At 39.1% G+C, this 26,032-nt stretch overlaps 1 protein-coding gene across 1 annotated transcript in view; it reads left to right on the top strand.

Moving 5' to 3' along the window:
* NXPH2 (neurexophilin 2) overlaps nt 1-25,051 on the top strand; it is a 108,330-nt gene extending 83,279 nt beyond the window's left edge. The window contains exon 2 of the mRNA XM_044913271.1: nt 24,171-25,051. Coding sequence (XP_044769206.1) covers nt 24,171-24,914 — 744 coding nt within the window. The 3' untranslated portion in view covers nt 24,915-25,051. The remainder of the gene's footprint in view (nt 1-24,170) is intronic.
* Nucleotides 25,052-26,032: the final 981 nt, after the last annotated feature.

Below are 26,032 nucleotides of genomic sequence, written 5' to 3'. Positions count from 1 at the left end.
CCCCTTGCTGAAAGGCAACCTTTGATCTGCCTATAGATTAGTTTTACCTGTTCTAGAATTTCTTATCAATGGAACCATGCAGTATATATAGACTCTTTTATTTTCTGAATTAGTAGTTTGTAGTTTATGCTAAGTGGTATTTCATTGTATGAAATTATCCATTTATATTCCTCTTTGGAGAATTACTTTTTTATCTAGTGGTTTTATTGTTTTTATTTTCAATTTGATTATCCATTATTTTCCATTTGATTATCCATTATTTAATTATTCATATTTGATTGTCCATTATTTGGATATTTGGATTGTTTTCACTTTGAGACTATTATGAAGAAAGCTACTATAAATATTTGTGTAAAAGTCTTTGTCTGGATATATACAGGCACACCATACCACGTTTTATTGTACTTCCCTTTATTTCACTTTACAGATAATCACTTTTTTTTTTTTTAACAAATTGAAGGCTTGTGGCAACCCTGTGTTGAGCAAATCTCTCAGCACCATTTCTCCAACAGTATTTGCTCAGTTCATGTCTCTGTGTCACATTTTGGTAATTCTTGCACCATTTCAAACTTTTTCATTATTATTATATTTGAATTGCTGCCATCTCATGATAAAACTTTAACAGGTAAGGAGTTGCTTCTTTTGGATGTGCAAAGAAAGTGGTTTCTTGAGATGGAATCTACTCCTCCTGAAGATGCTGTGGCAATTGCTAAGATGACAACAAAGGATTTAGAATATGGCATAGACTTAGTTGCTAAAAGCAGTGACAGGGTTTGAGAGGATTGACTCCAATTTTGGAAGAAGTTCTGCAGTGGGTAAAATGCCATCAAACAGCTTGCATGCTACAGAGAAATTCTTCATGAAAGGAATAATCAATCAATATGGCAAACTTCACTATTGTCTTATTTTAAGAAATGGCCACAGCCACCCCAACCTTCAGCAACTACCACCCTGATCAGTCAGCAGCCATCAACATCAAGGCAAGACCCTCCCTCCACTCTCCCTCCACCAGCAAAAAGATTACAACTCGGGCACCTGGGTGGCTCAGTCAGTTAAGTGTCTGCCTTCGGCTCAGGTCATGATCCCAGGGTCCTGGGATTGAGTCCCACATTGGGCTCCCTGCTCAGTGGGAAGTCTGCTTCTCCCTCTGCCTGCTGCTCCCCCTGCTTGTGCTCTCTCTCTGTGTCAAATAAATAAATAAAATCTTTAAAGAAAAAAGATTACAACTCACTGAAAGTTCAGATCACGGTTAGCATTTTTTACCAATAAAGTATTTTCAAAGTAAGGTATATACCTATTTTTGGACATAATGCTTTTGCACACTTAATAGGTTACAGTAGAGTATAAACATTACTTTTTTTTTCAAACATAACTTTTATATGCACTAGAAAACCAAATAATTTATTTGACTTGCTTTATTGCGATATTTGCTTTATTGCAGTGGTCTGGAACGAAACCCACAATATATGCGAGGTATGCCTGTATACTCATTTCTCTTGGATAAATACTTAGGAGTAAAATTGCTGGATCTTAGTGTAGGTATGTCTTTAACTTTATATGAAACTGTCAGAATGCATTCCAAAGCTGCATTTTACATTTTACTTTCCCAACAGCAATGTACAAGAATTTTAGTGAATCCACATCTAATTCTAATGCTACCATCTGATACTGTCAGTCTTTTCCATTTTGGCCATTTTCGTGAATATGTGGTACTATCTCTTGTGGATATCATTTTAATTTCCCTAAAGACTAATGAGGTGGAGCATTTTGTAATGAACATATTGGCCATTTGTATCTCTGTAGTGAAATATATCTTCTTTTGCTCAACCATTTCCCATTTTTAAAAATGGAATGGTTTGTCTTATTATTGAGTTGAATGGGTTCTTTGCTATATTCTGGATACAAACCCTTTGTAAGATAAATGTATTGTGAATATGTTTTCCCAGTCTGTGTGGCTTATTGTTCACTTTCTTAACAGCATCTTGCTAAGAGCAGACCATATGAATTTTGGTGACATACAATTTAATTTTTTTCTTTTATACTTATTGTTTTTTATATCCTAAGAAACCTTTGCTTATGCCAAGTTGTTGAAGATTATTTCCTTTTTTTTTTAGAAGTCTTACAGTTTTAACTTTTATATTTACATCTAAGATCCATTAGATCCAATAATTATTGGATTTATCTAATTATTGTGTTTGGTGTAGAGATTCATTTATTCCTTGTGGATATCCAGGTTTTTCAGCACCATTTGTTGAAAAGACTACTTTTTTCCGATTCAGTTACTTTGGCACTTCTATTGCAAATCAGTTGCCTATAGATATATGTATATGTGTTTATTTCAGCGCTCTCTATTTTGTCCCATTGCTTTGGGCATCATTTTGCCTTAGGGTAAATTCCTAAACATGAAATATTGGGCTTGAGGGTATCAAAGTTTTTAAGGCTGTTAGTTAATGTGCCTAAATTTCTCTCTAGAAAGATGGCATCTTATTTATTTTTCCAGACATGTTCCCAACCTTCAATGTTGATTGTGTCACTTTTAAAACTCTTTGCCAACTTAACTTTTGGAAAACACTATCTCATTATTTTTAAGTGGATATTTATCTATTTATCCCAATATTCACTGGCTACTTGTATATCTTTTCTTATGAAATTTATGTTTTTATCCTTTGTCTTGCCATTGTGATTCTTACCTCTTTTCCTAATGGTATCTAAAATCTCGGGACACCTGGGTGGTTCAGTTGGTTAAGCATCTGCCTTCAGCTCAGGTCATGATCCCAGAGCCCTGGGATCGAATCCTGCATCGGGCTCCTTGCTCAGCTTCTCCCTCTCCCTGTTGTTCTCCCTGCTTGTGCTCTCTATCTCTCTCTGACAAATAAATAAATGAGATCTTTAAAAAAATAAATAAAAAATAAAATAAAATCTCTTTATATGGTAAGATATGAATCTCTTTTCTACCATATTTATTCAAAATAATTTATCAGTTTGTGCTTGTATTTCAACTTCATTAATCTTTTTTTTAATATCAAGAGGTGTTTAATATTTATTTCTGAATGGACTTTTTTAATGATTTTTTTTAAGATTTTATTTATTTATTTGACAGAGAGAGACAGCGAGAGAGGGAACACAAGCAGGGGGAGTGGGAGAGGGAGAAGCAGGCTTCCCGCCGAGCAGGGAGCCTGATGCGGGGCTCAATCCCAGGACCCTGGGATCATGACCTGGGTCGAAGGCAGACGCTTAATGACTGAGCCACCCAGACGCCCCCTGAATGGACTTTAAAATCATTTTTTCATTTTTCATGTTCTCCAAAAGATCCCATTAGGGTTTGTAGATCAAATGACATAAAATACATACATTTATTTGGCCAGAAGTGATCTCTTCACACAATCCGTTCTTCCCAGTCAAGCACACGCTACGTCTCCACTGAATGCAGACCTCCCTCGTTTCTCTTGGTAGAGTTCTGTAAATTTACCCATAGAAGTCCTAGATATTTCCCATTAAAGCCACTTCTACATATGTCAAAATTTAGGTTGCTACCATGAACAGCATCGTTTTCAAATCACATTCTAGTGCTTTTAATATTAAAATAAAGAAAACTTTATTTTTGCTATTTATTGATCATTTAGCTACTTTGTTGGACTAGTATCAATTTTGAATCCTTTCATTTGATTCCCTTGCATTCCTTATTTATGCAACTTATTTTTTTCAGCAGGTAGTGATAACATAGTCATTTCATTGCCAAGAGTTTTTCCAATTATCTTTCTTATGCCTTATTGAATTGGTCAGAACTTCGGCAACAATTTTAAATAATAACGGTAATAGTAGCTCTATAATCTCAAAGCCTCCAGTATCATTTACAGACCACAGGAAAGTATATTAAAAATGAAGATAATTTGAGACTGGAAAAAAATATAAAGTTTGTCTAAGTTAATGCTTAGTTAATTTATGAATTTCCCTTACAACCTCAGACACTCTGCTTTAATATCTGGAGTGATGAGGACAGAGGAATCCACTGTCTGTAAAAAAGTGCTACCAACTGGGTGGCTTAGAACAACAGGAATTTATTCTGTAGCGCTCTGCAAGCTCCAGGTCCGAAACCAGGGTGTTGGCAAGAGTAGGCTCCCTTGGAAGCCTCTACGGGAGGATGCTTCCTTGCCTGCTTCAGCTTCTGATAGCTTCAGGTGTTCCTTGGCTGGTGGCAGCGTAACTCCAATTCTGCCTCCGTCTTGAGAGATTGCGTCTGTATGTCTCTACCTTCCCAAGTTTTACCTGTGTGCTCAGGTTCCAAGAGTGCATAGATTAGAGAGTTGTAACTCGGTCCCAATAGTGAGGAAAGACTTTCCTGATAGAGAAAACACAGGGCATATGAGCCTGAAGGAGTTAGGGGAAGCGGGAGCATGCGGGCAGAGAGCAGTATTTGCTTTTAGAGTGAGGACAGACTCAGGGAAACTATCAGTAGCTGTCATACATTCTGATACGAGCCTGTCGGTTCATGCACATCAGTCACGTTCTATCTGTGCGTGATAGAAGCTGGTATTGTCCTTGGCAGAGGCTGAGCAATCACATCTCCACACTACTTCTGGGTCTTCATTTATATCTGATAGTTTATAAGGATACTAGAAAAGGTTCTCAACAGAGAATGAGGAGACCTTAGTTCTAGATTTTCTTTAATTTTAAGGGTCTCGATTTCTTAACCTATAGAATTTTGCAGTTGGTGTATAGTCATCTCATGAAAACTCAACAAATATTTAGTAAGCACTTCCTACAAGTAAGATGCTCAACTTGATGCCCAAATGACCTGACCCCTGACTGCTCTTCCAAAATCACATCGTGCCCTTCCTCCTGCCGCTAACCGCCTTCATTATAATTCCTGGAATTCACCGAGCTTTACCTGGCCATGAGGCCTTTCACAAGCTGCCCGTCTGCCCACAACACTCGGTCTGCAATGTCCCTGGAATTCTGTCCACGTGAGCTTAAATGCCACCCCCTCTAAAGTGACCTACCCTATTCTCCGGTGCATCTTCTGTCGGTTTTTCTCTCTGCACTCCCCCACAGTTTGCATTTATTTTGTAAATGCATTTGTTTAGAAATTTTCTGTCGGTCTTCCCCGCTAGACACAACACTCGAGAAAGTGGGAGCCATGGACTGTCTTACCACTGCACCTCATTGCCCAGCCCAGTGCCTGCAATGCAGGGTGCCCCCAAAGTGTGTGTGGAAGGGATGTTATAGGAGACCCAAAGTAAACTTGCAATCTAATGAGAGAAGGCAAAATGAAGCAGACTATTAATGTGCCTTAAGATAACCATGAGGAAAGTTCTTTGTTGGTTTTCAAGAGGAATAGACAGAAGGTCGGTCACAGAAGGCGTCTGCCCAGGAGAAAGTGGAATACACACTGGAAAGGCAAAAGAAGCCATAGCCGGAGGACCTTGCTCACCATTTGAGGAGTCTGAATTTTATTCTTAATGCAGTGGAGTATGCTGATGAGTTTGAGCAGTGGCAGGACATGGCCCTGTCGTATAAAGGTCACCGTGCAGAGAGTGAGTGAAAGGTCAAGATGGGACATGGGAGATTCTGAAGGTGTCCAGGAGAGAGACCACCTTGTTGATGGAGGAGACAGCAGAGGTGAAGAGAGGGAGACAGATTTAAAAATAGATTTGGGGGGCACCTGGGTAGCTCTGTCTGTTAAGTATCCTGACTCTTGATTTCAGCTCAGGTCATGATCTCAAGGTCATGAGATTGAGCCCTGAGGCAGGCTCCATGCTCAGCGGGGAGTCTGCTTGAGATTCTCTCTCTGTCTCCTCTGCCCCCCTCCCACCACTCACATGTACGCACTCTCTCTCAAAAAATAAAATAACAAAATAAAATAAAATAGATTTGGGAACAGAATACAGGAATTAGTGATGAATTAGATGGGGGAAGATGAAAATGGGGGAGGGCTTCAAGCATAACACAAGGATCTGGGTTGAATTACTGGTGTAGGGAGATGCACCAGGTGGGAAAGATAAGGCAGCAAAGGGAGGAGAATACATTTGCAAGAAAGAAATCAGAAAGGAAATAAGCACAAGTGTCCAGTTATTGCATAAGGGTTGGGCACTGTTGAGGATAAGTTTACATTTCAAGTTTCTCAGTCTCTAGCTATTTGCTTTCTGACCACTTCCTCCCTCTGCCACCACCTGCAGGTGCCCCATCCATTTCACTGCCAAGTTCTTAATGAGAGAATGTTCCCCAAGTGGTCTTTACATCATAGTTGCTCAATAAGTACTAATGTGAACCGAGTTTAATTAACAGGTTGATTACTTCTTAATACTTACTTGTACGTAAAGACCCAGTGAATCACCGGTTGTTCCTCTTTCCCAATAACACATCGGGAAGGTGTCCACTGGTTATTAAGTATTCTGGCTTACTTCATAGATTGTTAAAGATATCTACCAAAGCCAAGTGCAGTACAGTGAGAAATGGAACGTTTGCCTATGTGGTTCAGGTCCAGAGCACTTTTAGTCTGAAAAAAATCAGATCTCTCCACGACACTGTAATTTATCTAAATAGCTTTTCTCCTGGTCCTTTACTTTGACATGGCCACTCCTAGAAAAGTATACTCTCTCCTTAGCAATTCAGTGGATGCTGCACCAATTCTCCCCTTGTCACTGGAGGACACTCTTCACAGTAGTCTTTTCCCTTTCCCTGGTTAAATGGGGTAAGCTACAACATCCCTTTTGCAGATCCCTTCCTGAATCTGACAGTACTCCTCAACTAAGCCTAACAACCCTTGTCTTCTGGATCCCAGAGCTGGGATTATGCTTAAGTCTCCAAGGCCCAGAGTAGCCAGGATCCCATCAGAAATTGTTTGTAGCATCCCATTTTGTTCCTTCCTCAAGTATGGCTTTTCTTTCCAGGTTCCCTACAAAAACAACAGTTAAACTTTTTGAATTTGATCTCCAGTAATCTAAAAATGTGATATGGTCACTTGGGTACAATCCAGGGATGATTTTACAATATATGAAATCTCCTGAAAAAATTTAACCAAGTCATTCAGTTAATATTGAAATTATACTGGCACTTTATGGGAAGGGTTACACTTTTTCAGCAATGTATGCTTACTACACATGTGTACTTTAGACATAAAATAAATGCTGGGCCTTGAGAATATAATGAAGGATAAGAAAATGTCTGTATCTCAAAATAATTCAGCCTAATGAAGGGACACCAACAAACTCAGGTGCTCTCATAGGAGTATAATGGTGTGCCCACCAAGAGGTGGGGAATTGAAGCTGGAGAGCTAGGTTCTTGACTCACAGAGTCAAAGAATGAATCTCACGGACAACAGAGAGTGAGTAAAGTGATAGAAGTTTATTAAGTGAAGATACAGAAAAAGCTCTCAAGAGTGAGGGGTCCCAACAGGGTTGCCAACGAGGGCCCTTTAGGGTTGGTCTTTTACAGAAAGCTAACCAGGGAACTTAAATCCTTTTAACATCTCTATTGGTATCACCATTGAGCAAGGACTAGTGATAACACCTTTAACGGCTTAAGTCCTTTTTAGGGTCTGATTATTCTTTGTTGGTCACAGGTGATTATCATAAAAAAGACACCCATCCCACATGCTTAGGGCAGGGTGGTCCGGTTTGTTCCCTTATCTCTGGTTTCCCCACACCTCCACATTCTGGGGATTTCTGTGAGCCTGATCACATAGCTCCCTATCTGTCTCTCCCTACCTAGCACCACCTGTCCCTTACTCAGAATGACCAAATCCATTAGATTGTCAAAGACACTCTATGGTGGAGATGTCGCCATGAACTATTTTGAGGCCGATGTGACTGCAACAATCATCTACTACCTCTGATTTCAAGTTTTATGTTTGTTTTAAGATCCTTATTACTCAATTCATGAAGCTTATAATAATTGTTACACATTTGAACTCACATATAATTGTGCATTAATAAATAACACTGGTGTCTCTTGTATGTATTAAAATTCTACAAAAGCTTACTTTGAGGCAAAAAAAGACTCCATTGCTTTGTAATTGTGAAGACATTGCCCTAGGTAACCGGGAGCTTTTTAAAGGCTCACAATCAGATCACAGTAGATCTTAGAAAATGCACTAGGCCAGATGCCTGATGGGTCTGGCTTGACCGGAAATGTTGGCAAGAAGGAGCCAGGGCCACTGCCTGTGGGCCCAAACCAGCTCCTCATCCCAGGACAGTCCTGTTCGACCTTCCCCACGACTTCTGAACCATGTGTTGGGAGAAGGGGGTGGAGAGAACAGAGGAAAGGCCTACTCAAGAATTTGCCAGAGAGACAGAAAAGACTTGGATTTGATCCTATTTGCAAATGATTGCAGACACTGAGAAAGAAGCCATGACTGATCTTAGCCGGTATCAGATGACTGAAAGACAGCTCCCTAGGTATCCATAGCTGTGCCAGTTGTCACAAGGTACAAAGCCCATGGGGCCCTGTGAGCACAACTTCTGCCCAGTAGAGACTACATGAAGCAACGTTGTAATCATTTGAGTTGTAACAAAGAGCTTCCCTACCCCCCCATTAAAAAATACCTTCTATCCTGGGCGCCTGGGTGGCTCAGTCGGTTAAGCGACTGCCTTCGGCTCAGGTCATGATCCTGGAGTCCTGGGATCGAGTCCCACATCGGGCTCCTGGCTCACAGGGGAGCCTGCTTCTCCCTCTGACCCTCTTCCCTCTCGTACTTTCTGTCTCTCATTCTCTCTCTCTCAAATAAATCAATAAAATCTTTAAAAAAAAAAAAAATACCTTCTATCCTCATTTTTAACTGCTACTTACACCATCACAGAGGAATACTGTTTTACAAAGTGGGAAACTGGTGTGTATTTTCCATGGTTAAAGTTGTTGCAGGATTTCTTTTCCTTTAGTGCCCCCGATTCTTGGTCAGGCCGCTTAGAAGAATGAAGAGGTAGACCAGACAAGAAGAATGGTGAGCAACAAAGCAAAGTTTATTGAGAGTACAAAGCTCCCGAAGAGGGAGGGGACTGAGAGGGTTGCCAATTTGGTGTTTAAATCTATGGGTTCTTTGGTGTGGGCTGTTTTAATCTGATTAACACTCCCTGCACCTGTCACCCAGTCAGGTTTTTGTCCACGAGCTCATCACCCAGTCAGGTTTTTGTCCACGAGCTCATCTACCTATCAGGTAGTTGTTCACGTGGGACAGGGTGGAGGGCTCCTTCCAGGGTGGTGTTTCCTAGCCTTGGGGATCAAGAGGGCAGTGGCCGCCACTGCCCTAAGGCATGCCTTCCAGCCACGGGCCACCAGATCAAGATCTTTGTTTAAATATCCCACTGGCTGTTGAGCTGGCCCCCGGGCCTGGGTTAAAACACCCAAGACCATTCCCTTCCATACTGTTAAATACATGTTCTAAGTCCTCCCAGTAGGAAAACTTAAAGCTGGGGCATGGAGTAAAGCCTAGAATAACAGGATGCAGTCTTTTTCCTTTTAAGGGTAGTTTTCCTCTTAGGACGGGGCCCCATGTCCCTGCCTGCTTTTCTTCTGACTATCCTTCTTTAAAGTGAACCTGTCTGTTAGAAAGCTAGATCCATAGATCTTGAACTGCAGGTAAAGTTGGGGCTAAAGGTAGAGATCTGTTAGTGAATCTCAGCTTCTAGGTGGAGGACAAAGTCACGGTAATGATTACCCCTTGAGAGTAATAGAATTCAGTCTTTTTTTTATAATACTCTGTAAATTAAGTTTTTCAATAATTACTGCCAACTCTTTCAAATACTATTTTGAAATTTTTTTCTATTTAGTTTTCATTCTTCCTCTATCACATTATCATTACTGCTTATTCAGTTCCATACTCCTAAAGTATAGCTCCTCTTTCCCCATCTCCACTGTTTTTTCTACTTGACTACTTTATCGACTCCATTTTATTTAGGATTTGGAACATTTTCCAAAGTGGCCTAAGAATAAAGCCTAAGGAAATAAAAAGTTGTGAAAGGTCCAGGATGTTACACACTGCCAGTCAGATTTATGTACTCAGCTTTTATTGGGCACTTATTATGAATCAACACTGTGATAAGCACTGGAGACATATTGGCAGGCAAAATAGAGTAGCTGCCTTCAAGGAGTCTACAGGAGGAAGAGTCAAGTAAAAAATAAATAATAATGATAATAACAAACAACATGACAGGTGTGAAGTGATTTACAGTTTACTGTTGGAAGACCGTGGAGACACTTGACACTAAATCTGAACTTGTGATGAAATCACAATCAAGTATCCCCTCTATTAGGTTCTATGCACAATATAAGAAAACAAGAGGCATAAATGAGTCATGAAAATAAGTTATTCACACATGAACATAATTATTAAAATTAAAAGGTAGTGTATTGGAGTTCTCCAGAGATACAGAATCTACAGGATAGATAGATGATAAATAGAAGATATATGGGTGGGTAGATAAATGGAAACCTAAAATGCTGTATTTCAAGGGATTGCTTCTTGCAACTGTGGGGACTGGCAAGTCCAACATTTGAGGGCAGACCCCAGAACCTTTCACGCAAGAATTAATGCTGCAGTTTTGAGGCAGAATTTCTTCTTCCTCGGGCAAACCACAATTTTGTTTTTAAGACATTTCAACTGATTGGTTAATGCCCACTCACACCAACAAGAATAATCTCCTTTACTTAGAGTCAAACTGATGTGCTCTGGAGAAAACACCGAAGGTGTGGATGGACAACTTTTACTAAAGACATTGGGTGTATGACTTGTGGATCCAATAAACTATCTCAGCAGAAACCAATAGAGATAGAGTTATCCAGAAAAGATATGTGGAGGGCACTCTTGTTAATGGCTTGCACCCCAGTGAATGACACAGGAAACTGATGAGGTTTTAAGAGATTCATACCACCAGAAATGTCACCAGCTTGGACTGAAAGGTACAGGAGAGGGAAGGGACAAGATGAAGAAAGAATGACTCTGAGGGCAGAGCCATGGATGCAAAGACCAGAGCCCACAAGACCTCCTTGGGCTTCACGCGTGGAGCCACCCCAGAGGACAGTGAGTGTGCTCCTGCCCAAAATGATCCAAATAATTCTGATTTGGACTTGGGTGACAACTGATGGAACAGCAAAGTGTTGAAGATTTAGGGAGGAGGTCTAGAGAAAATTGACCCAGATTTGAATTTAGATTTTACTCTTAGTAATAGCGAGATATTTTTCTTCTAAAGCATTTAAACTGTTATGCAACTGAATACAATATGTTTTCTTAAAAGCTATTAAAGATACTATACAAAAGATGTATTATCTATATTACATAGGGAAAAAATATAAATACACATTAAAATATTCACAGTTACCTGACTTTAATTTTCTTCAGTTTTCTTAGTTTCATTTTCTAGAATAAACTTCATTTCATAATGAAAAGAAATTTTTTATTTGTAAGGTAAATATGTTATATTATATCATATTATTTGCACTGTATTGAGCAAGTTGTTTTTTGGAGTCAGACCCATTAGAGTATTAGTGTGGAAAAAACAGTCATTTGATAAAAAAAGACTTGATTTCTAGATTTATTGCTGCCTTTCAATACTTGGACCGTAGACAAGCCCTCCTAAGCTCTCTAAGGCTATTTCCTACCCTCCACACCTCACAAAGTAAGTGTAAGAATCAAATAAGGTTATTTATGAAGACCGTAATTCTCAGTATAAATGTTAGGAATGATTATTGCAAAAAATAATTTTAACATTATTATCAGTTTCACATACACAATAATATGCATTTGTGTTCTTTATTAAATAGGTATTTTATCATATGGAAATTATCAGTGATTTTATAAAACATTTATATTGGGTCATAATAAAGTAGCACATTTATGTAGGATCATGTAAAATCTCCAATAGACTGTGAATGTTTGCATTTAAGTCAAATACCATACTATGTATCCAAAACCATTTGAAGCTTTATTTTAAACGAATAAATGTCATGTTTGTTGAAAGAAGGTAACCAATAAGCACTGAACATTTTGAACTGAAAAAGAGAAGGTCAACTAATTGTGGATTTAACCACATCGACATTATACCTTCACAGCAATACCTAGATTAGTGTTTGAATAACTGAGCACTATTACCTAGCCGAGTTGACACTTAAAACTAACCATCATGGGCCACCTGGCTGGCTCAGTCCATGGAGGATGTGACTCTTAATCTCCAGGTCATGAGTTGGAGCCCCACACTGGGTGTAGAGATTACTTAAAAAAATAAAAATAAATAAGAAATTTTAAAACTAACCATCACAGGCAGTATATGCTAATTGCCAGACTAATGGTACCTGAAGACTGAAATATCAATTTCAGTTCAGATTTGATGGTAAAGTACACAGCCCTGCACAAGGGCACTTCTAACCCCCATCTCCTGTCGCTCTCTGCACCCCTCCCCCGACCATGTTTCCTCATCCCGCATTGAAACTCTGCCAAAAAGGATAGAAATAATGATATCTGGCATTTCCACTCCTCATTTGACTGTTTTTACCTCTGTTGTAACTTTCCTTTTCAAATGTCAACTTTTAGAGGTCAAGACACAGATTCATGGGGCACCTGGGTGGCTCAGTCAGTTCAGGTCATGATCTCAGGGTCCTGGAATTGAGCCCCGAGTCGGGCTGTCTGCTTGGCGGGGAGCCTGCTTCCCCCTCTCCATCTGCCTGCCGCTCCCCCTGCTTGTGCTTTCTCTCTTTCTCTCGTTCAAATAAATAAATAAAATCTTAAAACACACACACACACAGATTCATGTTGTTTCTCCCAGGCATTATATTTGAGAAGTATTTGTCTTCCTATCACGTGAAGCTCTTCTCTCTCATTAAAAACTTGGGTGAGGTTTATAAGGACACATGGGTGAAAACAGACAGTACCACTTAGCATGCCAAGGCATTTATTCCTTAACTGCAAAAGGACTATTTTTCGTCTCTTAGATTATTAAAAAAAAAACCTTGTTTGACTTTGCAAAACTTGCAGTAAATGAGACTACATCTGACCCTGTTTCCCTCTGGGAACATGGTCATATCATGACACTTAGCAACCCCCTTCCATGAGGCATCCTCAACATTCGTTTCTAGCCTGTTCATGCTTGTTTAAGAGCCCCTTTTATTCAGCTTGCTAATACAAAATGAAATCTAAGTTTCCTATCACATCATTTCCCCTAAATGTTTACAGAAATTATGGCATGTGCATGCACACATGTGTTTATACACATGATATTTCTGTGTATCAGAGTGTGTGTGTGTGTGTGTGTACATTTTTTTGCAGAAGTTGTGTCATTGATTTTCCAGATTACTGTCATCAAGATAAAATAGGAATTGCCATATTTAATCTTAGCAATAAAACTACTGCCAAGCATTGCAATCTAGCTTTTTAGCTCTTACTGCTAAGATTTCTGTCTTCACATTTATGTTTCCTGTTAGTTCCTGTATCAATTTAGAAAAATGTAAAGGGTAGCTATTAAAAGATATCTGGAAGGTAAAATGAATTTGCTACTCTCAGCAGAAAGGAAAGATGTCCACTGTTTAGCTTTCTTCTCCTAAGCAATCATTTGTTTTCCAACTTGCAGAATGAATTTTGAAACAATGCCACATTATTGCCACAAAATATTAATAGGCACAATTAGTATATTGATACAGGTTTGATTCTACCATCCTTCATTCCCTTTATGTCATTCTTCTTTTAATCTGCTATGACAGTTCAGTAATGGAGACCCAGAAATATGACTTTAGGGCCAGCCAGACTACTAATCATCAATATAGCATTGTGTGTTGTCCATCAGATACGTGCTCCTATTTCGTCGGCAACCACAATAATCTGTAAAATTTCTACTCAGAGAAAATGCTTTCCAAGATTCCTTTACAAGCAAAAAATTTAATGGGATGCTGAGTTTGATCATTACAGGGATTTTTTTTTTTTTTCCTGCTGAGCAGGTTGTCATTTTAGTTTTAACTACAGGATACAGGACAGAATTGTTAAAGCAATCCAATTATATAAGCTATATCGATGCAACAAAGATGAGGCTTTAGACCACCTTCGTTATTGGCTCTATAATGGGATCTGCAGGCCACCTCTAGGTTGTATAACAGTGGTCACTTTGGGGGTTCTTGGCTTAAACTCATACCCCAAGTAAAATAATTAATGGCCAACTACATGGATTCCATCTTGAACAACATTATAAACAGATCTGCTAAACAAACCAGTTCTCCTCCCAAACTGGCACTTATCAATGATTGTCACTCAAAAAGAACATGAATGAATGCTTCCAGGATGTCCAAGGGGGGCAAGCCAGCTGCCTTTAAAAAATATTTGTACAGATCGGTGTCAATTTCTCTCTTGTAGCCTATGCCACTCCTGTTATGAAGGAAAAGCCAATCCTCCCAGCTTGGGACAAATCCACAGGTTTGGGGCATTCAGTTCATTCTGCCTGATCCTGGAAAGTCGAAATTTATTTTTCCTTTAATGGACAAAGGACTACATATGTTCAGTGCAGTATAAAACAGTTAAGGGCATGGCCTTCCCTGTTAATGGTAGATGATCTATTCAATCTGTGCATTGTGTGTTATATATATTATGGCAAGTGTTTCATGGTAAAGCCGGATAGGCTGTAAATATTTTATATTCAGTGTAAACACAGAAAACTGAAAACATCTTCTTGAGGTATAGATGTCTCTTCAGTGCTATGATTATGGAAAAAGAAAACTTATTTGCTTTGTTTTACCTTTTATTTAGAACATTCATTATTTCTTATGAAAATCATAAATATCAGCCAAATTTGGTGTCTATTAGCATCTTCTCACACACCTAGAAACATAAAGACAAACCTACATTTTTTCAGAATATTGTTATTTATCCAGAACATACTGAGTTCATTATCAATCAGCATTGATATATATTGTATTACTTGTATAGTATTATAGGAAAGGGTTATAACATAATCATGGCAATAGTCTGGCTCTCCCAGAACCCAAGAATATATACAGTTGACCCTTGAACAGCAGGGGGGCTTAGGGGCGCTGACCTCCATGCAGTCAAAAATCCACATACAACTTTTAACTCCCCTAAAACTGAACTACTAATAGCCTATTGACTGGATGACTTACCCATAACATAAGCAGTTGATTAACACATATTTTGTATGTTATATGTGTTATATACTGTATTCTTACAATAAAGTAAGCTAGAGGAAAGAAAATGTTGTTAAGGAAATCATAAGGAAGAGGAAATTCATAATTACAGTCCTCTACGGTATTTATCAAAAAATATCTGCAAATAAATGGACCCGCAGAGTTCAAACCCTTGTTGTTCCAGGGTCAATGGTATTATAAACCTTCAGGTTTAAGGGTGAAAGACAAGGCCGGCTAGGGTTGCCACCTTCGAGCACTAGACCTCCTAATCAGGCATTCAGCAATGACTGAACGTTGGAGTCCACTTATGGTTAACAGAAGTGGTCATGTACTTTCAGTTATAAGATGAATAAGTTCTTTGGGTCTAATGTACAGCTTGGTGACTGTAATTGATAGTACTGTGTTGTATAATTGAAATTTGCGAAGAACCCTTTCTTAAGGATCCTCACCCGCCTCCCCCCCAAAAAGGTAACTGCGAGGTGATGGATGTGTTAATTAACTGGATGCCGGGGATCCTTTCACACTGTAAACATGTATCAAATCATCACATGGAAGACTTTAAATATATTACAATTTTGTTTGTCAATTATACCTCAGTAAAGCTGGTTGGGGGGGGAAGAAAACGAAAAAAATTAACCTTTCACTAGAAGAAATATAACTGTTGTCTTATAATGTTATCACATTCTCATTAGTAATTATAAACAAATCAATACACAATTTGGAGCAGGAAAAAAGGAGTATAAATACCAAGATCAATTCGTTTTCTTGTCACTGATTCATTCATTATCAACCATCAACTGGTAAACCTTGGATTTCATTTCTCTCATCAGAATAAAGGTATTAATTACCCAATTCTTTTCACTCCCTGTACTGTTGCTCGCCCTGTTTAAGACCAGCACTCTCTACTTCCTGCTGTGCTGATATGTGTAGATATATAGATACAGATATATAGACACAGATACAGATATAGAGATAGAGATAGATTTCCAGGCCCTTCTGACAACTATAAATAAGTGAGCTATTTATGTATGATTGATGCTTCTTTCTCCTGCTCTTCTACAAATCCCATGAAGGCAGAAACTCTATCTGCCCCTTGAGCAATGTGCTCCCAATACCTAGAGCATAAATGCTACACCTGGAAGGCATTCGATCAATAGGTGTTGAGTCAGTGATTAAAGATGAATGCATGCATCTCCGGCCATGGTTCTGTGTCACCTCAATCCTCTGGACTACAGAACTCACCTCATTACAAGTGCCCTGCCCACAGAGCGGCCTCACTCTGATTCACTTTCTACCTCACAACCTCTTTTTTCTCAACCAAGTGCAACTCCAACCTACTCCCCCACCCCCGCCCGACTGTTTTACCATTGAGAAAATGGTCTTGACTGGCCCAGGATGATGGGACTGTAAGTGACAGTGCCAGATTGCCATCCCAGTGCTCTGACCCCAACTCCTTCTGGCAAATCAAAGCACAGCTATTTCTGTGCCTCGTTCTTTCCTGCTGCGATGCGTAACCTATTCTGATTGAATTCCTTGTACCTGCCTCTTTCATTCATTTCATCACTCTTGGATGCAAAATTCGGGCAAAATCAGCTGCTGGATGATGTGCCAACAGATTCTTTTCTGCAATGCATGGACTTGTTTGGGACTCCCCATTTTTTTCTCCCAGTCCAGTCATTTGCAAATGCAATGTGGGAGTCCAGTCATATTCATCTGACCACAGGGATAGGCAAAAGTCAGTGAGGAAATAAATTTACTCCTGCAAAAGTAAAATAATTTGTGTGGAAATATTTCCAAGCTGTTTCACGCTTCTTACTTTCTTAAACAAGGTGTGTTAATGTCATCCAGTCTGGTCTTGCAAAGTCAGGAGAACTACATATAGAGGTAGCGAGCTTCAAGTGCTAAGCTTCAATTGCTTAAGAAATTCAAGCCTTTCCTCCTCCCCTGGGGTCACATCAGTGAAGAGTCATGGGTGCTACAGGAGCGTTTCAGTTATAATTGTTAAACACCGGATTGGGACAGCGAGGCTGGTGGACATATCTCCTCCGTCGGCATTTCTTCAAATGAAAACACCATCTGTTAGAGGTGCTATAAGATAGAGCTACCTGGACTGATAATGGCGTGGTATATATTGAATGGAATTTGAACCCCAGAAGCTCAAAGCTTTAAGTGCCCTTCACTTCCTTTCTGTTATTCACTGTGTGTCAAGAAATCTCCCCTCTTCCCCACTCCCCAGCCCTATATAGTGCAGCTAAGGAGAAAAAACAAAGCTGTCACAATGAGGGACATATAGAAAATTATGGCACAGGTCTCATTGTCCCCAGATCCCAAGGGAGAGGACATAGTGCCATGTTCATGATCCTGTAGCACCCAGAGTACTATGAATATAGAACGCTATTTTGTGAGGCTTTCTTTCATTAGCTCCATGCCCCTTGCTAAACAGGTGCAAAGAAAGCCCCATCTAAAAGTTGATACTGACTCACTGGGTGTGTAGAGTCAAGTATGGTGGGCGAGCTCCAAACCTGAGAAAAGGGACATTTGAATCTAATACAGTCAGCGTCTCATTCTCTATAAGATATTGATAGAATAAGCTCTTCTGACTGAGCTAGCAGTTACTGAAATGGACCCAGTGTTTAAGAAATTAGTATTAAATAAATACAAAATAACTAATAATGAGGACAGACAAATATGTAGCATGCACTATTGCTGAAATACTTTATAAGGAGCATATGACTTCCTAAACAACTCTGAGTTTATTTTATAATTCAGTGATGCAATAGTTATAAATTGAAAGTCTTGAGAATTCCTGACTTAAAAAAATAATAATAATAAACCTAAACCAAGTGCCATTGAACTAAATGTGAATTAAACTAAGCTTATGATAACAAAAATGAACAAGCCTTGTGAAAATCCTGAAAGGAAAACTTTAAAGGACGGATCTTCTCTCCCTACGCCAGAATACAAAGAGTAACATCAACAGTAATGAAGTGCGCTGCCAACATGTGCCCTTGAGCTGAAGTGATGAAAATGGCCCTTCCTCCCCAGACCTGCAATCATGAGACAAAAATCAGACAAAGTCAAATTGAAGAACATTCTACAAAATGCCGTTAACCCGTACTCTTCAAAACATACAGTTTCATTAAAAACAAGGAAAGACCAGGGCTCCTGGGTGGCTCAGTCGGTTAAGCATCAGACTCTTGGTTTCAGCTCAGGTCCTGATCTCAGGGTCAAGGGATGGAGCCTCGCGTCAGGCTACATGCTTGGTCTGGAGTCTGCTTGAGGTTCTTTCTCCCTCCCTTCCCCCCTGCTATCTCTCAAATAAATAAATAAATCTTAAAAAAAAAAAAAAAGGAAAAACTGAGAAACTGTCACAGCCAAGACAAGCCTAAGAATTCATGATGACCATAATGTGGGATTCTACATGGGATCCTCGAGTAGATAAAGGACAGGAAGGAAAAACAAAGGAAATCTGCGTAAAGTATGGACTTCATTCATAGTCATGTGTCAGTATTAGTTCATTAGTTGTGACAAGTGTGCTAGAACGTTGGCAGTAGAGGAAATGGGGTGCAGGGTATATGGTAACCCCTTGTATTACACAATTTTTCTATAAACTAAAACTACTCTAAAATAAAATGTTTACTGAAAAGTATATGACAGATATAATTTTTGAAAGGATCTTCTGATATAGTATTTGCAGAGGAAGATGCTTTTTAGTTTATAAATTATTTCCATAATTCGTGACAGTTCTCACATCTGCTACTATAAAATTCATTGCAGCTTCTCTGCCTCTTGGGAAAAAATGCATTTAATTATCAGCGAAATTCAACTCCAGCTTGTTATGATGAATGATTTGAACCTGTCGGCTTTTTTCCCCCCTAAAAACAAAGAGCTGAAATGAAATACAGTCTCCTTCCTCTACTCCCTTCCTTCCACCTGCTTCATTTAATTGATGAAGGTTTGAGTTTTTGTTAATCTTTTTGAGCACCTCTCAAAGATGCAGAAAAAGCTAATATGATATCATTGTATCTCGCTAATGTGTGTGCTTTGTGAAACTGATACACCCTGCCAAGACATAAATTACTTAAACTTTGATAAATGGGTGGAAATCAAGGAATGTTCAAACAGATAAAGCACAGCAATTCCTCCTTTTTCTCCCTTTTTGAAACTCCATTTTGTGCTTGCAGTTAAATGTTTTTGCATTATTACTGTAATACGATGGGACCAATGGCAGCGGTGATAGCCATCGAAAGCCCCAGCGAATGCAAAAATAACCAAAGAGATACAGCCATGTGTTTTGTCAATAACATCTCACAACGCTGACTTGGACGGAGTGGTTTGCCAACAGGTTCAGAACCACCTCCAGTCTCTCCCAGCGTGTCCTTTTGCTGACTCATTCAGTAGGTTGGAATCAAAGATCCACAAACACATTCTGTTGGCAAAGAGAGCTCACCTGTGCCTGTGATCTGGCTATGACTCAGATGCCAGTGAGACTGGACATATGAGGAAACGATTGATTGATGTTCTGAGGTTGAGAAAGGTGTTTTCTACTCGGTCACTAATTTATCATATGGCACTGAACAAGCTGCTTGATTAACCATTAATCAGTTTCCTGGAGGCCCGAGAGTTCATACAACCCTTTGAAGACAGTTCTTGAATAGGAAACATGGTGCTATCCACTGGACATGCAAGAGCCATCAGTCATTGAATGCCTTTTGCCAGAGATTGGGCTCAGTAATTTCCATCCATTCTTTTATTTGGTCCTTACAATCAATCAGCAAGGAAGATATAGGTGAGAAAATGGGCTCACGTCAAACACTCAAGTGAGGGATGTGAGGTCATCGGGCACCGGATCCTTGTGCCTTTTCTACCATGCTCCTTCCATACTGGGAGTGTAGGGATGAGTGTGGAGCAGGGTTATAGGTCATCCAACCCCTAGTCATCCCTGATTAGGTCTTTGAGGTTAAGCATGAGCCTTGGGGACTTAGATCATACAGCCATCTTTGCAGACCTGGTCTAGGAGAGGGTACCCTCTCAGCAGTGATGCAGTCATCTTAACAAAATATTCCAGGGGGAAGTCTGAACAAGTTAAACCAAAGAGAGAGTGAGTTGGGAGAGGAGGTATAATTGTCAGCTTTTTAGGACAATTAGCAAAATATTTACCCATTTAATTACACTCTTCTCATTATCTGATAACTTTCTGAGATTAGGGTTTAGATTTGGAAATCAGTATTCATGATAACTGTCATGTATTTTAAAGTAATAAACAGGGAGGGGTGCCTGGGTGGCTCAGTTGGTTAAACGTCTGACTTCAGTTCAGGTCATGATCTCAGGGTTTTGGGATTGAACCCTGCTTTGGGCTCCCTGCTCAGTGGGGAGTCTGCTTGTTCCTCTGCCTCCTCCCCCCCCATACTCTCTCTCTCGCTCTCTCAAATAAATAAATAAAATCTTTAAAAAAATAAAATAATAAACAGATGAAGTTATACACAGCTTTTCTCAACTTGTTTAATATTGTTGTCAAAGTAAGTTAGAAATGTGATGATCTAGGGCAAAGCAAAAAATTAAAATATATGTACATCTACTTTTTATCTAAAAATGTCTATTATCTAAAAAACTGGGGCACCTGGGTGGCTCAGTCGGTTAAGCATCTGCCTTGGGCTCAGGTCATGATCCCAAGGTCCTGGGATTGAGCCCCACATCGGGCTCCCTGCTCAGCGGGGAACCTGCTTCTCCCTCTCCTTTTGCCTACCGCTCTGCCTACTTGTACTCTCTCTTTCTGTCAAATAAATAAATAAAATCTTTAAAAATAATAATAATAAAATAAATAAAATACTGTTAGTATTTTCCTTAGAGCAGGGACCAATTATAGGTCTGTGCTATTAGTTAAATTTTACTATTTTTTATTTAAGCCTACCTTAAAATCAAGAGCTCCTTGAATGGGTTTGAACAAGTAGAGTATTGTGTTAGAATATATTTTTTAGAAATCAGATTACATTTTAAATTCTCATATGGAAAATCTTTTCTGAAGAGTTGAGAGCCTTTCTAAAAGCAAATAATTGCATCCAAGTTATGTTTGATAAAATTGGTTTTTTTTTTTTACACTTTAATTTCTTAGGGTAGTCACGTAGGTTTGGGTCAAATTGTTATGACATAAATTACTACAAAGAAAGTCTTCATATTTTTTTAACATTCAATAAACGATCATTTAGTATTATTCTTCTTGTTTCTATTATTATCATTGAGTAATCTCAGAACCAGCCCAGCAGAAGTCCCAGAGATAAGAGGATTTCTAACATCTGTCTCATAATGGCATCTATAATGAGTAAAAGGCCAATGCCAGTTAACTTGCAAACTTATTTGTCATTGAATGATGGGTTCACTGTTTATAGGTTTTGAATAATGGAAAAGTAAGGAGAAAATCAGGCCAAGCACTAAATGAGGAAAAATGATCCAGGTAGAAAAAATTCAGGAAAATATATAATGTAAAACAAACATTTTTGGGGGGTTGGGGGGAAGATCATGTTGCTGCTGGGAACAAAGAATGTTCTCATACTTCTGAGCAAAAAAATATTTTTGAATGGAAAATAGGTCTTAGTCCTGCTAATAAAGCATTGATCGGCAGCACTGTGTATAAGGGTAAGATCTGAGATTTTTTTAAAAAACAATTTAGAAGGGGAAAATGCCGGAGTGGAAGGAAGGCAGGAGTGAGGAAAGAAGTTTGTAAGTTGTACCAAGTCGGAGAGTAGAGATCATGAAGTAAGGTTCTTGTGGATGAGCTTTTCAGCAAGTGGAAGGTATGTCTGTCAGCATGGACCAAGCAAGGCACATCTCATGAAATACTGGAAATGGATGGAAAATAGATAGCAGACTCTGGGCAACAAGAATCACAACCACAGAAAAGAGAAATTAGACCTTGATCAGCAAGGGGTTTCTTATCTGCCCCTGTGTCCTTGGACGTCTTGCTGGGGAGAGACTGGCCATGTCAGTTGGACCAGACTTCATCAGTCAGTTCTTAAGAAACTCAGGTCATAATTGAAGCCAGCACTGAACCCCATGGGCTAGTAGCAAAGGATTTGAATGAGATTTGCACACTGTAATTAAGAGTATTCAAAATCAGGGGCGTCTGGGTGGCTCCGTTGGTTAAGCGTCTGCCTTCGGCTTGGGTTATGACCCCAGGGTCCAGGGATCAAGCCCCACCTCAGGCCCCCTGCTCAGCGGGGAGTCTGCTTCTCCTTCTCCCTCTGCCCCTCCCCCCATGCTGTCTCTCTCTTTCTCTCAAATAAATAAATAAAATCTTTAAAAAAAAAAAAAAAAAAGACTATTCAAAATCAGGAAGCTAGCTACAGTGTCAAAAATACCCAGAATATTTTGAGCCAGAAATCCAGAGTAAGGATTCTTCCTATCCTGGTGAATATACTCACCTTTCGACATCAGCAGAAGAAAGAAGTATCAACTCAGCATACCTAAACCCCTAAGAAGGTGGATACAGATTTAGGTTCTCAAAATAGTAAGACTGTGCATCATTTCAATTTGCCCTTCTGCCAAATCTTAGTAATTTAAGGGGAAAAAATTTTAAAAAATACTAGGCATTAAGAAGAAGAGCCTTCAGGAAATTAATCAGGGGCAAATACATATTATGTACCCCACCCTACCCCCACCTCCCCACCCAGAGTACACAAAAAGAAAAAACCCGCAGATACATCGAAGTCCTTGGTTCCTGACTCTAACGTGGTCTTGGGGACGAGGTATAGTGAAAACGGTTTTCACAAAGCTGTATTAGAACTTAAACGCCTAAACGTCCATGGATCTATGGAAGATAACCTCATGTCATTAAGCTCTACCATATGTTCGAGTGCAATATTTATAATCCAAGCTGTGTCTTCTTTTTTTCTCAAAAATTGGACTGAAAGCAGTAATTTTTGTAATAATCTGAGACGAGTTGTACCAGGTGCTTTGCCAAGTTTGGAAGGGTTGGGGAAACAGTTCATAAACACAGCTTCACTTCTCTCTCATCCTTTTCATCATGCTGACAGTTTTCTGGAGAATCATTACCAGAGTGGTTTGTGCCATTAGAGATAAGAGGCTATCTGTGTTTCCACTAGAAACCTCTATTTTCCGGACTTTATAACTCATCCATAAATATTCACTCCAGGCAACAGTTTCATATATAATGATTCTGTCCCTCAAAATCAATATTGGCTTAACTAAATGATTTTTAGAAGTTATGAGGACTCTTACACTACAGAAAGAATAAAAAGAAACATCAGATGCAGATAAAGTACTATGGTTCAGTGGGTGTGATCTGAACCACATTCTGTGGAATCCATAAAACATTTGTATTCTTTCTTAGCAATTCTTTCAGTGTATATAATTCCATTGTAATAAAATTTATTGGATAATCTGTAGTCTGTTATTAATTCAAAATAGATGTTTCCGATTTGTTTCTGTTTCTGTAAGGACCACAAAATTTGAAATTATGTTTTTTCAACTAAAACTTTTGTAGAACTTTCTATTACTATCCACGCTCCTTTTTTTGTTACAGAGTTTGAGATGGAGTTATATCAAAAGCCATGAAATTATTTGACATAAGCCTTTGAATATAATAATACTCTTACTATTTCCAAGTATACTTAAGAGACTTACCAATATTTTACATTCAGATAGTTTCTAGCTTCTTGGTAGAAACCTTCAGCATTCTGGAGTTGTCTTCTACCTGAAAGAGAAGACTTCACAAATTGAATGTTTTTATCAAATGAGATACCAAAATATATTACTTCCTCTAATCTGGAATGATAGTATTGTAAAGATTAGGAAACAGGGACTAAAACCACATCAACCCATTACAATGCAATACTTTCTTCCTAATTTGAATTTTGCACTCACGATTTTATACTGCTTGAATAGATGCTCATCTTGTTACACTGTTGAGGCCAGCTGTGTGTGTGAAATGCTATTTATCAAGAATTGAAGTAATACTGCAAGCACTTCTCCTGTGCTTTGGCTTTAAAATGTGTGCCCAAAGCCTAAACTCAAATTTATTTCTCTTTCTTCTTTTCAAACAGCTATTTTGTGACAGTAAGAAGGTGGTGCATGCCACAGAGGGGCTGGACTGGGAAGACAAAGATGCTCCCGGGACATTGGTCGGAAACGTGGTGCACTCAAGGATCATCAATCCTCTGCGCCTGTTTGTTAAACAGTCTCCAGTCCCAAAGCCTGGACACTTGGCGTATGCGGACAGCATGGAAAACTTTTGGGATTGGCTGGCCAATGTCACGGAGGTTCGGGAGCCATTGGCAAGAACTAAACGGAGGCCAATAGTAAAGACGGGAAAATTTAAGAAGATGTTTGGGTGGGGTGACTTCCATTCCAACATTAAAACTGTTAAACTCAACCTCCTCATCACAGGGAAAATTGTTGACCATGGAAATGGAACCTTCAGTGTTTATTTCCGACATAATTCCACAGGCCTAGGCAATGTTTCAGTGAGTTTGGTACCCCCCTCCAAAGTAGTGGAATTTGAAGTTTCCCCACAGTCTACCTTGGAGACCAAGGAATCCAAATCTTTCAATTGTCGCATTGAATATGAAAAAACAGATCGGGCAAAGAAGACTGCCCTGTGCAACTTTGACCCATCGAAGATCTGCTACCAGGAGCAAACTCAGAGCCATGTGTCTTGGTTGTGCTCCAAACCCTTCAAGGTCATTTGCATTTACATTGCCTTTTACAGTGTTGATTATAAACTTGTGCAAAAAGTCTGTCCTGACTACAATTACCATAGTGAGACTCCATACTTATCTTCTGGCTGAATCTTTCCACAGTGATATAAATGAGAGGTGAATATATATTTAATTAGAATGACCAAGAACCAAGCCCAACTCTTCATGATAAAGGATCCCTTTTGTTTCTGGCAGTGAACCTTAGTTCCCTATTAGGTTTTCAAATTTAAAAAAAGAAAAAAAAAGAAAGAAAGAAAGAAAAGAAAGAAAAAGAGAAAGAAACACCTTTAAATGTGAAATGTGTTTGTTTCGGTCGTACCTTAATCCAAAAAGTCAAACTGTGTGTGAAGCCATCTCTTTCATGTAGGATGGCTAAGTCCTAGAAATACTGTTGTTTCTCAAAAAGCAGCATCAATGCTAGCAACATGTAATGAGAAAGAACCAAATTATGCATGTGATAAACATTGCTCTTGAAATGAGCCTGCCTTTGAAATATGTTTTGGAAGGTTACCTTAAAAATAGCAGATTCAGTAAAGTAACTGAAAAGATTGCATTTGATAGATGAATCACATTTCTGCCATCAAATTCTTTTTTTATCGCTGTCTCTCCCCCCACATCTGTGCTGTTATTGATATGAGAGATGAAGGGGTAAATTTGTTTCAAAACTGATGTGCGCGGTTGCAGTGCCACAGTCGAACTAAACACATTGTTATCTGAGTGAGGCTGGGGTGTGACTTAGACACTTAGCCCTGTGTTGGTCACCATCTTTAGGATTCTCACCCGAGTAGTAATATTGACGCATTGGGAAAGCGAATCTGGATATATTTTAAGTCAGTCCCACAATCATGAAGATCATGATGTTTTTAGATTCTTTTGCCAAATTCAATGCCGTGAGATTGCCAAAAATCTGTAAGATCTGTATTCTACCCTATAACCTGTAACCTCATTCTATTCATTTGATAGTGTGAGTTTATATACACACATAGGACATCTCTGAAATTGAGAGAAAGTGATTCTTCCCTAGGCAAGGACAGGGGGGAAAAAATTGGAAGTGGACTGACAAAATTCCAGGATTATGGTTTCCTTATTTCCAGCCTCCCAGTTTTAAGTCCTCTTTGTGTTTAGTTAATTATTTGAGTGAGGGATCAAATTCTATGTGGAAATAAAGAGTGTATTTAAACATGACTGATTATTAAGTGCTAACAACC

This window comes from Neomonachus schauinslandi, chromosome 3 (assembly GCF_002201575.2).
Source record: "Neomonachus schauinslandi chromosome 3, ASM220157v2, whole genome shotgun sequence".
NCBI classification, from domain to species: domain Eukaryota; kingdom Metazoa; phylum Chordata; class Mammalia; order Carnivora; family Phocidae; genus Neomonachus; species Neomonachus schauinslandi.
The sequence above is the reverse complement of the archived record's forward strand: the minus strand, read 5'-3'. Positions and strand labels throughout refer to the sequence as shown.